The following is a 16106-nucleotide window of genomic DNA, read 5'->3' on the forward strand; positions in this document are numbered from 1 at the left end:
GGAGTCCTCTTCTCCAGGTGACTTTGCCTCTTTGACCTGCCATGGCCCAGTGCTCACTTTATCTGGTGATTCATTTTCAATAACTCCAACAGTATTTGTTCTGACATTTTAATTAAAATACGACCACTACCTCATCCTGATGATAAAAAGGCCTATGTGTCAGTGAAAACTAGCTTTTCAGTGCCTCAGTGCACCTGAGGACCCCTATGATCACAGAGTTTCTACAGAAGAATTTCAGTCAGGTTCTAAACAATATATCATTTCAAAATTGGATCACTTTAAACATTAAGATTAATGCTAACCCCCTCAAATGATTAGAAGACACTAAACTGCAAGCTAATCTTTTCTTCACCAATTGAGTCTTTGAAACACATGGCACTGTCTTGAACATTTAAGATATATGATAAATATTAAAAGTTGGAAATTAGCAGGCTTTAAATTAGCAGATATAAACATGAAAAGTGTTTGCAGCTCGTCAGTGTAATAGTTTTCTATTTACAAACCCTAGCTGCATTCTACATATTTGTTTTTTAAAGGCTCTTGTACTACAAACCTAGTAAAAAATTTACATCTTTGAGACATCAAAAGATGCCTTTCCTGTAAGCAAGCAAGAAAGGAAATGCACATTATTTACAACTTCCTACTAAAAGCACTTTGTTCTCTAACAAAACCAGTAAGATATCTGCCTTTTCATGAAAAAGTAGAGGGGAAAAAAAAAGTAAAAATGGAAAACAACACAGAAAACCAAACTTGTGAAAAGCAGAACTCAACACTTCATGAAACACTGTTCTTGGTTACAGGGCCCTGAGAGAAAAAACAGAAAATTCTATCTGAATTCATGTTATGTCTCATGAATGAAGCACAACAGCAAATATTATAAGCAAACCAATTACAAATATTATAAAACACTTCCACATCTTATTAACTTGTGTATATACAAACATAAACACTTCCACTGACAGCTAAGTATTGTTTTCTCATAGAAGAACTACGACTTACTGTATTTAAGTATGTGCACACTACAATTAAAAATGCTCTGCCAGGGTTAGAACAGAGCAACCTCTTCTATGTGCATACTAACTATTCCATGAGCATCTACCAAAAATGTGATTAAATTTCAAAGACTTCTGTGGAACTTGCTCAAAGTATCTGAGGGACAATTTCTTTCTAGGCAGCAACTGCTTTCTTTGTCAACAGCTGCTTTCCTCTGGGACTGTGAAATTCTCCATCTTGAGGTCAAAGCTCATGCAAGTAGCTGGTAAGGTTTCCTTCAATTTAGGGCCGAACAGTTTATTATTGGAGATTACCAGTGATCTATCTTCCTAATAACACTGCAGTGTGTAAGAACTTTAAGCTTCTACTGCTTAAAGCAGAATCCAGACTATTTCAACTAAAAACAGCACACAAGGAAGCACCTGAAGGTAATAACAAAAGGATGAGCAACAGTCTTAAGAGTGAGTGAAGACGAAACCCAAGAAGCTTACAGCACTGAGCACATCTGGCAGCTGGAGGAGAAAAGCAGTTCGCTAACTTTTGGGGGTTTGGTCACTTTTGTTAGGGATACCCAAGTGATAGAAATCACTAAGAACAGGACAGCATAAAAGTCCAGATTCACAAGTATTTCATTTCATTACTGTACCTTTGGAAAGTCATGCTGAGAAGCAAATATGATTCCATGAAAAAAGCCTGAAAACGTCAAAAGTTCCTAGACATTTACAGCCATGGCCCTTGTACACTGAAGTTAAATCACAGCTTAAGAAGACTTGGAACATTAGATCATGAAATACAAAAAATCTGACATCTGTCTAATCAATCTTACTCTCAAAATAGATTCCTTTACTTTGAAATGCTAATATCTAAATAGCAGCTCACCATATGCTGACTCTGATGACAGATTCAGATGTTCAGTAATAGATACTTTAGTTACAAGGGTAAAATGATTTTTTGCAAAATAATCTCTTAATGCTTTAGTTATTTATTTTTACCTTTTTCCATATTTAGAATGAATAACTTCTGTACAACAGGCTCTAAATCTTCCCTAGCAGTTTTAGTTGATGGACAGGTTAAATGGACTAAATCTGTTAAAAGAGAACACAAATTACAATCACCAATATACACATACACAAATATCATTTATTACAATTTTTAAAAGGCACAGCAGGCTTTTAGAAATCACCGCTCTTCATATAAATTGCTTGCTTTAAGCCAGAGGAGTACTGTATTATGGAAACACGTATCGGAAAATGATGACACGAAAAGATTTTGGACCGCAAGAACAGATCTGTGGAACTATAGAATCAAAATTCACCTTACAGCATGGGCAAATCAATGTCACTAAATCCAATACTGTATTTGTGAAAATCCACACTTTTGCTTGAATAACGCACATTTGATATTAAGATTTCTTGCTCATATACATGTTTGCATGAAATTAAAGTTGATAAACAGATTCTTCATGGAACATATTATTCCTTTATTCTGTTTTTCAAACTATTGAAGTTGCTGACTCCTCAGAAAAGATAATCATGTGATGCAGCTCTTAACCTCTTTTCTGGTCCACTGGTCTCTATTCAGATAGAGAACCAGCTACTCTGATGCTTTATCCACCTGATTTTACATCCATTCATTCAGAATGTAAAAGCCTCATCTTAAAGCTTTTCATTCAACCACCCTACTGGACTCGTTTGCTACTGAATGGTCGTCTGGGAACTTACCAGCAGGTAAGTATCTTTCAGAGGATCATGAAGACTCTGTACAAAGTTTAAGCCAATTAATATTTAATTCATGACCACACATTTCTGACCAGTTTAACAGCAATGTATAGCTATGGCGTTACTTTCATAGAATCACAGCCTGGTTTGGGCTGGGAGGGAGATGACAGCCCCCCGAGCCCCAACCCCCACCAGGGGCAGGGACACCTCCCACCAGCCCAGGTTGCCCCCAGCCCCGTCCAGCCTGGCCCCGAGCACCCCCAGGAATGAGGCACCCACACCCATATTTTAACTCCATATGACATTTTTCTCCTTTCACTCTGAAGCCTGGCTACGTTTGTGTCATTACCTACAAGTACATTGTACATATCTTGAATGACTTCCTGGCTGCAGTTATGCCACAAAGTTTGACACTGACTCCAGAAGAACAAGAAATTTAACACTTCATGCTCCTCTTCTTTCAGATTACACACACAGAGATTATACTCAGATTTTTTTAACTATTTAACCGAAGCCAAACCTTCTAAAAGGAATATGTACTAAAAAAAGTAAAAGAAAACAGGTGATGATAATGAAAGCCTCCCTGTAACCTTAACTAAATGTTAATAATGGCAAACATGGTAACACAATCTATTCTTTCCTCAAAAAACCCAGCTATAAATCCTCAAAGTTCACATAATTTACTTTCTATAAAGTCTTTTTTATTATCTTTAAGGTTATGACTATGAGTCACAGTCATCAGTATATATTTTGATTATATTTGATTTACTGAAGTATAACTGCATTAGTTACAGTGGTTGCCAACATTTGTCTTCAAGTAATTCTTCTAGCAAGAAGAACGATGAGTTTAGTCCATGATTTCATCATTACAGTCTCAATTTTTAGGGCAAGTGAAGGAGTTTGGTTCCACTCAACTGGCAATACAGATTATGTGCCTGTCATTTATGCAGTGTGATCAAAGAGTAGATGTATTTGTATACTTATCTTAAATAATTGTTTGAAGGAGAAATCAGTCAGGTTAAAACCCATTTACAGATAATGATGTAAAAGTTAAAAAAAATTATGAAATATGCCTTATAACTAGAACTCAGCTGTACCTACAAAAGAATTATATTATTTCAATACATGAAGACAAATTTCATTAAGGAACACAGTACCTTCTCTTCTGAAGTGAAAAGAATTTATGGAGAAAAGTAAATAACAGAAATCTTAATTTTTCAGCACAGCAGAAATTTGCATGAAACTAATAATTTATATCTACTTGAACATCAATCCTTTAGTTTCACTTCCTGCTGTATGTATTTTGTGAACATTCGTGTATGTATTAAATAACACGAATCAGCTATTTAAAGGATAAATATTAACAACATGTTTGATAACACTAAGTTCTTAATTGCAGCTTTATCTTTTTTATTATTTAAGTATAACTTTGAATGACTTAATTAGTTCCCTCTTTTTTCATATGCAAAGAACTGAGTTCAAGCCTAGGTAACAGTAAAACAAATTGGTTAGTATTACAGTTGCTTATTTTTTGTTAAAAAGCATTATGTCAGGTAACCTCTAATTCTATCTATGTTCCATAGTGTCCCAAATTGTTAATCTATTTAACAGCATTCAGAAGAAGAATTTGGAAAAGATAAATAAATACTCAACAAGAATTTTTTTGCTCATCTGTTTCAAGTTCACATAGAATACCAACAACAGTCACAGAAAACTGTTAATGGAATACTAGAATGTTCCTTCTAGAAAGGTGATCTCTCATATTTTTAGAATTAAAGAACCTAATGCAGTAGACGACAACAACAAAGTTCTTAAAAGAATTTCTGTAACTTCACCTCAAATACATCATGATGCATTCCTTTCCTCCAGATCTCATAATGGGACATAATCCCAGCTCTACCAAAACTTTCAGAAGATAAAAAGCCCCCAAATACAGTGTACTTCAGGTACTTCAATATAATAGTTCAGCTAAGGTAGTTTATTTTCAAGAAAACTTGATGACAAACTACCAGTAAGATTCACATACTTTAGAATATTTTTTAATCTACTGAAGGAAAAATGCATTATTGTGTAAATGAAAATAAGTCTATTAACCTAGTTATTAGTTGTTCAGTATATGCTGATTAAGAAAAAAGTAGACACTGCAGAAGAAACAAGAATATACACTCCAAAATAATCTGCTAGAAATAATACTGAAATGTACTTGATGCTTATATTGAGAACCTATCCTTATGAAAACAAAAATCTGTAGCATTTTTCACGAGGCCACACAGTCCTACAGCATAAAGAATCTCTTAGGTTTCAAAGGCAGTCTGAAAGAATTAAAAAAACCCATGCATCTATGTTAACTAAGATCCCGCCTTTTTGCTTACAGGTTTTTTTTCAGAAATTATTTGAGAAAATACTTTGGTGGGTTTTGGTCATTTAATTATAGCGGTAAGTGAAATTCTTGGCAGAAAACTTTACAATGAAAACATTTCTAAGTTAAACAAAAACCTTAATATTTTGTCTTGAAGACACAACCTTAGCTAGTTACAGTGGGGAAGAAAGTCTGCTACAGCTCTCCACTAACCTTATCTGCCACTCTACTAAAACTTCAGTTGTCTTAATCTTGTAGAATAAAAAAAAATATTGAATTCTAATATTTTATCTACAAAATAATACAGCAGTCATAACAAAAAGCTCTTTGTTGGTGCTATTTTATAATGACTGTACAGTAAACAAAATACTATCCCAGTACTAGTAAGACTACAACTATCAAGCTTATTAGCCACATAACTGTTAAAAGGAACATTTGATTTGTTTGACAATAAACAACAATATACTTTATTACTATGAAAATCACAATAAGACTCTAAATAAATAATGATCATATGTAGTTTAAAAAAAAATGAATGCAAGAAGAACCTTGTAGTACGATCTCTACGCCATATGAAACAGCTCAACTGCTACAGAATGAAGACAATGGACTCTTCCTCTCATTGACACAGTCAAAGGGAAAAATAGTTATGATTACATACAACTTGTACTTACAAGTGTCCTTCATGCATGTCATGGTTGAGGAACACAACTCAATGACGCAAACTGCTGGTTTCCCTAGATCCACTGGAGGCACTGTCAAAATGGAAACCTATCAGCCAGAAAGAGCGTTTTATGTTAAAGCAGAGTAACACGGAGGATGAGGCAACCAACACAACTCTGAGTAAAGATGAAAAATAACTGCAGTTTCACAATTTTGTTTTCTGGTTTATTATAACAATTTGTGCAATCAATCCTGCAGAATTTGAACATTCAAGAATTTCTACCCAAGCCAGCAAAGGCACCTTTGTTAGGAATGTCTGCGGCTGTGGACCAGAAAGAAAACCTCCTATCACAGACCTTTCCAAAAGCATGACTGTTTAGAAACTCAGTTGGCAAGAGACTGTAAAATTGTGAACACTGGGCAGAGGAATGTTAGGTGGGGACGACTGGAGTGCTCTCATGCAGGGCTGATAGTGGCAAGACAGGAAGACCAGCCTCCTGTGTCATGTGTGTTCTTACTTTGTGGATCCTGCTTAACCCCTAAGAATACAGGAAGTGTACAGAAGAAACAACCCAGATTAAAATCCTTTAAAATTAAGGTCTGCAAAGACCGATCAAGCAGAAACACTTAAAGAATGATCTGAAAGTATACAGTAAGAACTCTGAACATTAAAGTGAATGTTAAAAAAAAACAAAAGAACTTTGAACAAAGTTTAGACAAGTAAGTAACAGTTAACAGAATACTAAGGGTAACAGTTTATTAAAAAGCAAGCAAAATGAACTGCCTTTAAGACAGCAGCTTAGAAACTCTGTTAATTAATATAGTGAGAACCAAACAGGGAAATCCAAGTAATTGAACTAAACTAAAATAAAATTCCTGATATTTTAAAGAGATTAAGGAATTAAACAATTATCAGTACAGAGAGCCGACTAAAAAGCTGGATTCAAGCAGAAACAAAAGCGTTAATTCCTACCAGCTAAATATTAATACACAAAAATCAGAAAGAGGTAAGTGATACAAAATTGATACATACCTGCTGCTCTGAATCTGTGTTTAGTACAGACTGATCTGTAATGAGCACTGCTCTGGAGATCTGCCTACAATAAAATAAAATAATTATGGCATTTCACAAAAACATAAAAAAATGGCAATTTGGATTCAAACATGATACTGTGGGAAGGCTGTTTAACCATATAATCTTTATTAATATGATCATTAGTGGGATATTCTACCTGTTGCTGAAGCAGGAACACATCTGGAACATTAATGTAGGATTTTCAATGACAAAAACAGATGATGAATGAATGAGCCACTGCCATTATATAAAACTACTTGAATAACCTTCTAATTTTTTAAAAAATATTTGGTTTATCTGATCAAGATTAGTAGCAGCATATTACATGACTTTTCATGTTACAAACGTAAAACCTTGTGCTCTGTGCAGGTTCTGAACTGACTGCAACAGAACACAGATGCATGCATTTTGCTCACAGATTCAATATAAAACATGGAAACTGTATTTTGATTACCATCTTCCATAACGTCCTCTTGATGGAGTCAGAGCAGCAATGCCTACTGCAAGGTTTTAAAATGTTTGGGACACTTTGGATTAAGGGGAAATACACTGGGATGGAGTTCATGAATTTAAGTTTGTAATCCTCCATTGCCTGTCATTATTTCTGCACTGCACCTACTACTACAGTTTTGCTAATATTTTATCTGCAATATTTTGAAGACAAAGGCAGTACACATCCAAGCTTTTGGCAAGAACAACAACAAAAAATCACAGAAAAAAAATACTTTTAATACTTTTCTAAACCTGAAGAAATTTAAAGCAAGAACCACAATAGGCATCTCCACCTTCCAAACACTTTTTGAAAAAATATGAAATCCCTAATGCACTTAGAGCTATTGGATTTTTTTTTTTTAGAAGAAAAAGGGCAATATGATTTAGAGGACAATTTAAGGAAACCTGAAGATAGAGATTATACAGTACATCCTCAAGTATATCGTAGAAGAGAAAAACTAGGCACAGAACCAAGCTGTACTGCGAACATAAAGCAGGAGACAATAACCTCTTAAGAGAGTTTAACTTGCAGGGTACTTTACACACTATTATTTAAAGACATTTACTATGTCTACTGTTTTATTACATACCTGTAACACACATTTGTGCATATGCTCTCTGAAAGGTAACTATCTTCCACAATAAAATAGTTAGCATTTATTCTTTGTCCAAAATGATCCACAATAGCTTTGCATCTGTTAAAAAAATAATTAAAAAATTTAATAAATTTAGATATAAGGTAACAAAAGCATATGTAAGTTTTCAAAATTGAGTTATATAGCACATTGTTTATATCTTTCAAATAAGTTAGCTACACATTTCTTTAACCTGTGAACCCCTGAAACAACTGAAACTGATAACTAAATCCTAGATGTATATATTCTATGGGGTATACACAATCTCTTACATGCAATGCTATTATAGATAATGATATCAGAACATTAATAGATATATCACTTTATAAGGAAAACTAAATATAAGCTAATAACGCTTGCATTTGCTTTTATGTGAAAACATCATATGTTTCTTACCTCAAGATACATGGAACAGCAATACTGTGAATTATTTTGTAGATGCTACTCTATTGCAGTGTTGGTTTTTTCCCAGTCAGCAAGCTTTACCAAAGACAAGTTTATCTTGACAATAATATTTGACAAATGGCAAATTAATTTAAGAGATGTAAGGAAATGTGTGCATCAGACTGCTCCAAGAGAATTTCTCTGAGCTTCTATACTTGTGCTTAAATATACTATTTACCTCTAAGTTACAAACAAAAGGATTAACTAAGGCACACTGCTTTAAAAGCAACACAAACATTCTTGATAGGGTTTGTCTTTGAATATATACAAATTGTAACCCAAACACGTATCAGTCTGCCTCAGGCAAAACTTCAAAAAAGTAAAAAAATAAACAAACAACACCAAAAATAAACAAACAACACCCCCCCCCCCCCCCAAGACCCTTCCTGAAAAATCTTTCTCAACGCAAAGCAAGTCAGAACAAAAGGAGAGTAACTAAAAGTTGAGATACTGCTACAAAAATTTTCAGAGACTAACACTCTTATAAATGGGACAGAAATGCAAACCACAGGAAAAAAAGTAATTCAGAGAGTTTAAAGGAGAACAGGACACAATTTCAGATTTCAATGGGAAAAATCTCTCTGAAAGAACAAACTTCAGACATGTGAGACTAAACCATACACACAAGAAATCAAAAAGGAGGCTGCATACAGATAGTAACTACTTAACTACTTCTGTTGCTGATTCCTATATGCCATGATCAGTGTTCTATTTAATTGCATGTATTTCCCTCAAACCCAGACATTGCAAACATTTTTAGAAACCCCTACAGGTTTCAAGAGTGCCTATCTTAATGAATACTTTTCCTATCTAAAGTGCAAGGAAAATGCGTGCACTACATTTTCTTTCGTCATGGCTTGTTTCCATATCCTCAGAATCGCACTACATTTTCTTTCGTCATGGCTTGTTTCCATATCCTCAGAATCGCACTACATTTTCTTTCGTCATGGCTTGTTTCCATATCCTCAGAATCGCACTACATTTTCTTTCGTCATGGCTTGTTTCCATATCCTAAGAATCTTCAAGGCCCAATACAGATTTCTAAAACAAGATTTTAAGGTTTTCTACAATATCAGAACATTTACTGTATAAATAAAGCAAATTATCTTCATTTAACTTTTACTGCTTGGTGTATAAAAGTTACTGCATTTTTTTTTAAGATTAAATTCTTCTGAATCAGTATGTCAATGTTTCAGTCAATTTAATACACAGGATTCGAACCAGTAAATTCTCTCGCACACGTTTACACACACATGTGCGTGGGAACTTCAAAAGAAACTAAAGGATGCCCAAGACAGAGATCTCTTACAGATTTCAATGTGCTTTATCATAGTGCAACATTGTACCTGTATCAGTAAATATCTGACATGCAAGTTCTGCCTTATGAATAAACAGCATTTCTGTAACTTCCAAGTTATTCATTAGCTTCTGTGATCAAAACAATCTATAAAACTAGTGAAGATGAGAACCAAACCTAAGTAAGTAAAAGCAATCAGCTGCCACTAGCTTCAGTAAACCAGTTGCTTCTGTAGCCTGAACTGAGACTTGAAAAAGGGTGCACACATTTATAAATTTAAGAGGTTTATGACAATTAAGCATGTTTTTGTAACACTAACTTCTAATGCTGATTTCATAGGAATCTGGATACTGCATATATAGCTATATTCAAATTCAACAGAACTTGGAAACAGTACTTAGGAGTCTAGTGGTACAAGCATGGTTTAACTTTAAACATGTAGTATTCTTTTTATAGTTTCAATGACATTCTATTCAACATGTGTTTCACTTCCAACTTTAAGAAGTTTCTTCATCATGTTAACCTAACTGACTTCATTCTCCAGCACTCATTTGAATACTGCAAATAAACAAGGAAGTCAAGCTGCTACAGTTCATTTCTAAAAATAACCTTTCTTATTGTTTATGAAACAATTTCCCCTGCCACCCCCCTACACATTATCTAAGGGGAAAGGTTGATTAAATGTCATGTTGCATCACTCAAAGCCAGCAAAAGCAACTACACACTTTTTATTTTCCTGTTAAGTGCTGTTTCCTCTCCTTTGTTCAGGAATAGCTATCAGGTCGTATGTTTGATAAGATTTTAAACAGAAAAAGAGATAGCACTTTTAATTTCAGTCTCCACTTCACTTCAAAGGATGATGCTGAGAAAATTTCTTTCAAGTACTGCTTCCAAATATGGAAAACACTTATGCACTGACATTATCAGGTCTCTGTCATCTGATATGTGTTGCGACAATGAATCATACAGAACCCTCCATTGACCTTCTTTCAATGTGTCTAGATAAAAGGATGAAAATTAGAATCCATCTCCTTGCAGTGCCACGAGTTATAAATGTACTTTATAGGGCTCATTATCCAAACTAATGGACTAAGGGCGACATCCTTGAAATGGACTTACCAGCACTGACAAAGCCAGTATGCAATATTTCAAGAAAGATATGTAAATTACTATGTGTTTGCTATATCTTTTTATTACAGATGTATAAATTTCCATTTATCATATCTTTCCCATTTTTGAGACAGAATTAAGTAATTCAAAACACATGTAAAGTCTGACCAACATAAAATGCCTACCATGATTATTAATGTGATCCAGGTAATTTAAAATACTTTAAATTTTATCATATGTACTCAAAAAGGTGACCTACAATAAACATGGAGAAAATAATAACAGAAAATTATCGTGCATACATTCACTGTGCTTCTTCCTCAACCTAAGGAATATGATGTGGTTTTTATTTCCTAACAAAGCAGAGTTCTACCAAGCTCTACCAAGAATGCAGGATGTTCTGCATACGTGTTAAAACAGCAGACCTAATCTGATACAGTATGTAAAGCAACAAAAATTTTAAAGTGGATTACCAAAACCTTAAAATAAGTTTCTCTAAAAGTTTCTATGCTTTCACACTGTCTTCCTGATTCTTATTTTCATAAACTGTAAAAACTACTACGGTAGAATGATAAAAACAGTTGTATAGCTGGGGATGAAATCTACTGTTCTCTGTATATACAGTTATGAGTAGTAAAAAAGTGAAAAAGCAATTCAACTAGATATTAAATGAGGATTTATTTCTTTTGTGCTGGAGAGAATATTAGCCATGTCTAGAAAGGATTTGGAATAAATTTTGGTGATATTTAGGGACTTCAAATTAAACTGAACTAACACCAAATTTTAGAAGAAAATCAAGGTGGTAGCTGTAAGCAAAATTTTCCTTAGATCAACTAAAGCAAGAATATTAACAACAGTGAAAAATATAACTGCACTAAGGTATTGATGAAGCCTGGAAGCTTACGGAAGATGCTTATAAAATAGTAACGAATACTGCACAATTTGACTAAATTTCTACTACTCTAAGTTTAACCTATTTGTAACCAAACTGCCTCAAACTACAGACAGAGCTGTACTGACGACGAGATATGAATTTGGCTATTACCAACTACTATTAATGGCCTGTTGACTCAAAAGCTCAGTAACTCATAAATATCCTCATTATCAATTTGATAGCTAGTTTTTATTAGGCAAAACACTGAAGCCCAAAGTCAAGGGGAAATTAGAGCTGGTGCAGGGAGGGAATACACAGGAAGAAAAGAGGTAATACAAAGAAACAGAATGAAGGCCAGGAGACCGTGATGACATTAGCAACAAACTGGACAGCTTGCTAAGTAATGATCTAACAAAAATATTTAGCAAATAAAAGCAGTTTTGTATTCAGGTGACCAAAAAGAAAATCCAGAGAAAATAATAAAGGGAATAAAAACATATACCTGGGTCAAAGAAACTCAGCTTTCTGAGTGACATTTTTGCTCTGGTGAAGACGATGTTCATGACTTTGTAAACTTACTAGGGAAGGGGTATGTTGTACGATCCTTCCTTCACTGCTGAAAATGCTTTTTTAAAAAAATGTATTTTGAGCTTGCTTGTGTTATTTTCATCATCTCAAAGAATTCTGACACTTTCCTTCTCTTCTATACATTTTTTTTTTGGTGCTTACTTTTATTTTGATGTAGAAATGCTACTTGGTAAAATACCTGCCTTGAAACTATGGGAGACCTAAAGAGCGACAACAGAAGCAGGCAGGTGGTTCGGAGGAAAAGGCATGTCACTAGACTTGGGAAGCTGGATGTGTTGTGCTTCTTCATATTCAGCATCAGATAATGACATTATTAAAAGACCAATGCTTTTAGAATAATGAAAGTCTCGTTAAGTCTTTTAAAAATATTTCAGTAATTCTGCACCTCAAAAATCTATCCTTTGGTTTTAAGCAAAAATGGCATAAGTAAATCACTAAAGCAGCCTAATAGCCTAAAAAAGACACCTGAAACCTACCTGGAACCCTGCAGAACTTAAGAGTCAAAACATAAAAGCCGGCTAAAGGAAAAGCAGCACTCCACCTTTTTTGGAATACATATAACCTTAACAAAGAAAATATTAATTTCAAAGGTCTTCAGAATGTGCAAAAGAAGCTGCCAAGTGGAGCAACCAGCATCATTGGCCAGTTAAGATCTCCATAAGGCTGTTTGGAAGTTGCTAACAACTCTAAGCTTTGTCCCTCTAAAAGAGCACATTAAATACTTAAACATTATTGAAAAATACACTGCCTACAGTAGAAGTTAAATTATTACTGTTAAAATAAACTAGATATTGTCAAAGGGGCATAATTCATTTGCACATGAATCATGCACTTAAAACAATACCACACATGATGAAATACTATCACATTTGCATTTCAAAGTCTAAAACTGTGCAATGAACTTCAGAACCTTAAGGAACTGAGAGAAAGATAAAATCTGTTGCTTATAGATTTCAGGGAAAACAGACACTACGTGACCACGTCATGACAAATCTAGCTGCAAGTACCATGCTCAAAGAATCAAATGCGCAGTGCAACTGGAAAGTAAACACATTACACCGATCATTTGACTACTAATTTTCCTAACAGAATGTTACTACCCATTTTTTAGCTTTATTTCCAAAATTTTCTTCGGAATGTTTTGAACTTTTCAATTACAAAACCTAAGCTGAAAACAGACTCTTAAAAGAGCTGAAGTCTGCAATTAGACTAATAGCTGACAGAACGTACAGGACAGCAACCATGACAATTTACAGATGTGAAAAATGCCACTATGGGAAAAACTACGGGTTGATTTTTCTTAGTTCAACTTTAAACCTGCCTACAGGCCTGGTACTGTTGTAAAAGAATTTATCCTAGGGTAAGAGGGCAGCATAGTTTATGACAACAATCTACCTAAAAACTCATTAAAGTCTTTTCTCTTGGAGTGACATGCATTATCAGCAAAGATTAATCTGATGAGTCTTTAGGTGAGCTCCATTTTTAAAAATGCAATAACAGAGGGCTTTGTTGTCATCTGATGAAAATCAATTAGAGTAGGTAAGGCCACAAGGAAAACTAACATCACTCATCACCAGCCCCCCGGCAGCTGAAATGATTTGTCTTCCAAGCTTGGGTGATCAGGAGCTGTAGTAATATCACAGGGAAATTAATTTAGTTTCTATATTCTAGACCCACTTTCCTTGTTCTGGAGGACCTATACACAAATTACTTTTAATCAAGGTTGATGTGTTATTAATACCAAGGAGGATCTTTGAAGAATCATTTTTTTTAAACTGACTTAACACATCTTTCATCTGTATTTTGTACATAAACAGAAGGTTACTTGTATTACCCTTACCGTCCAGATTCTTTGTCCACTACAAGGCACTGCACAGGATGTCGGAGACAATAGATACCACCAAATACAGCACACAACCTAGAAAGATTAGGAAAAAATAAAGGTTACTCCTGTCATGACTAATTGTAATCAACGCATGTTTCATAAGCAGGGCAAAGTACTGGTCACGCTGTAGTACATTTTTAATGACACGTCTTAACCTCTGAATCTGACAATCAAAAAAATAATAATAAAAAAAGCACATCCTATAGTTTCTGTAAAGGATATGTTGTTAAATTTTTTCTGCATTAGCATTTATCTTAGTCACCTAAATTGTTACATTAGCTTGAGCACTCATTCTCTGTTACCATCTTCAGTCATTCAGGACGGAAAAGTACCTATTTACTGAAAACGTGTAGAACACTTCCTGATACTCTGACCACACTACCTTGCACATGGTGTAGATGAGAATGTAAGAATGCACGATAACCATACCAACCTCCTACTAGGATTCCAAGTGTGATTCAGAATTTATTTCTCTACTCCTACAAAACATACTGTGGGAAATTCCTTTACTACAAGCAGCTCAAATTGAGGGCATTGAGAAGGGCCCCAACAGAATGAAGACTTCTTACAATCTGAAGATGGCCTTTCACAAACAGTAATTCTTCCAGGTTCTGCTATGATACAGTTGCTTAAGATATTCGGTGCAGAGACCGAAAATAAAAAAAATTTCCTAAACAAAAAAAGAAACGAGCTTCACAGGTCAGTTTTTCAAAAGCTAAAGAATACCAAGCCATTTCACAGTTTTCCACTTACAAACAAAATCCAATACCTAACCCAGAGAAAATTGTGCTACCCAAACATAAAGCCAGTATTGCAACTCATTTGGTTTTAAATTCTAAGGAGACACAGAATTTGAAGAAACTAGATTATTACATTTAAAGAATAAGGCCCCCACGTGAAGTCAGCCCACTGCAAAATTTCATCACTAGCCAGGCTGTTTCATCAGCCCCTTGTAGGTATCTCTGACTCAAACTCTTCATCAGATGAATCTGTCCCATGAACAAAGTCTGAAACTGCTCTCCCGTAAAGCTACCCAGTAAAAGTTCAGCTGGTCTGCTGATAAACGCGGTCCCATCTTAATCCCCACATCCTAACTTTCTCTATCTGCCAAACCCCAGGCTTAATCCCTGGGGATTACTTTTCTGTTGATGTGACACACAAGGTCAATTAATTAAAAAAACCTGCAAGTTTAGTTTCTGCAAGTGATGCCTAACATTTTTACTGGACCCACATTAACATTGAAATAACTAGTGATATCACTACATTTAACATTTTTTTTACTTCTTGCTCCTGAACAGTTTTAACATTAGCCCGCACTTCAAAATGCTCTCAAGCAAATATAAACTACTAATAATCTTTTTGCTATACTTAAAAAAATCCTACTCTTAAAACTTTCTGTGAGAGCATCACAATGCAGAGAAATTCATGATCTTACAGAAACAGGATACGCGTCAGGGATTCTCAAGGACAAAGCTGTGAATTAAGATAAACTTCAGTCAGTTTTTTGTTTACAGTGCATTATTTCAGAGGTATTCTTATTATAAGAATAATACAAAATGAAGAGGATAAAGTTCTCTAGAACTTGGTGCAAGAAAAGGTAAACCAGTGAGAACACTTTCAAAAAATATTCTTAAAATTATGTTAAAAAACAAATAGTATTTCTCTTGAAAACTTCCAGTCAGCATGGAGATCACTTAGTGGAAAAAGGCAAAAAAAAAAAGATGTGTCTGAACCCTTACATTACAATTGCAAGTTTGGACTGTATGCAATGTCTGGTCTATTATGGGAATCTTTAATGTATTTTTTTATTTATTTACTTATTTAGGAACTTGCAGTGGTTTATTCAGATCAATTAGCTATCAGTGATCTCTTCTCATGTATGCTGAAGAGAAAGATCAAACAAATAATCTGCATACTGACATAAACTGCATATCCTTTTCTCAGAACTGCTCTATAAGAGAGAACTGTCAAAT

General features: G+C 34.5%; 1 protein-coding gene across 1 annotated transcript in view; it reads right to left on the minus strand.

The window, feature by feature from the left end:
• Window positions 1-16106, minus strand: part of CHM (CHM Rab escort protein) — a 70411-nt gene that overhangs the window by 8309 nt on the left and 45996 nt on the right. The window contains exons 9-13 of the mRNA XM_080365632.1: window positions 14089-14166; window positions 7891-7995; window positions 6767-6830; window positions 5745-5841; window positions 1986-2078 (exon numbers count right to left, since the gene is read on the minus strand). Of these exons, the coding sequence (XP_080221758.1) occupies window positions 1986-2078; window positions 5745-5841; window positions 6767-6830; window positions 7891-7995; window positions 14089-14166 (437 nt within the window). The remainder of the gene's footprint in view (window positions 1-1985; window positions 2079-5744; window positions 5842-6766; window positions 6831-7890; window positions 7996-14088; window positions 14167-16106) is intronic.

This window comes from Falco punctatus (assembly GCF_963210335.1).
Source record: "Falco punctatus genome assembly, chromosome: 15".
In the NCBI taxonomy this organism is placed as follows: Eukaryota; Metazoa; Chordata; class Aves; order Falconiformes; family Falconidae; genus Falco; species Falco punctatus.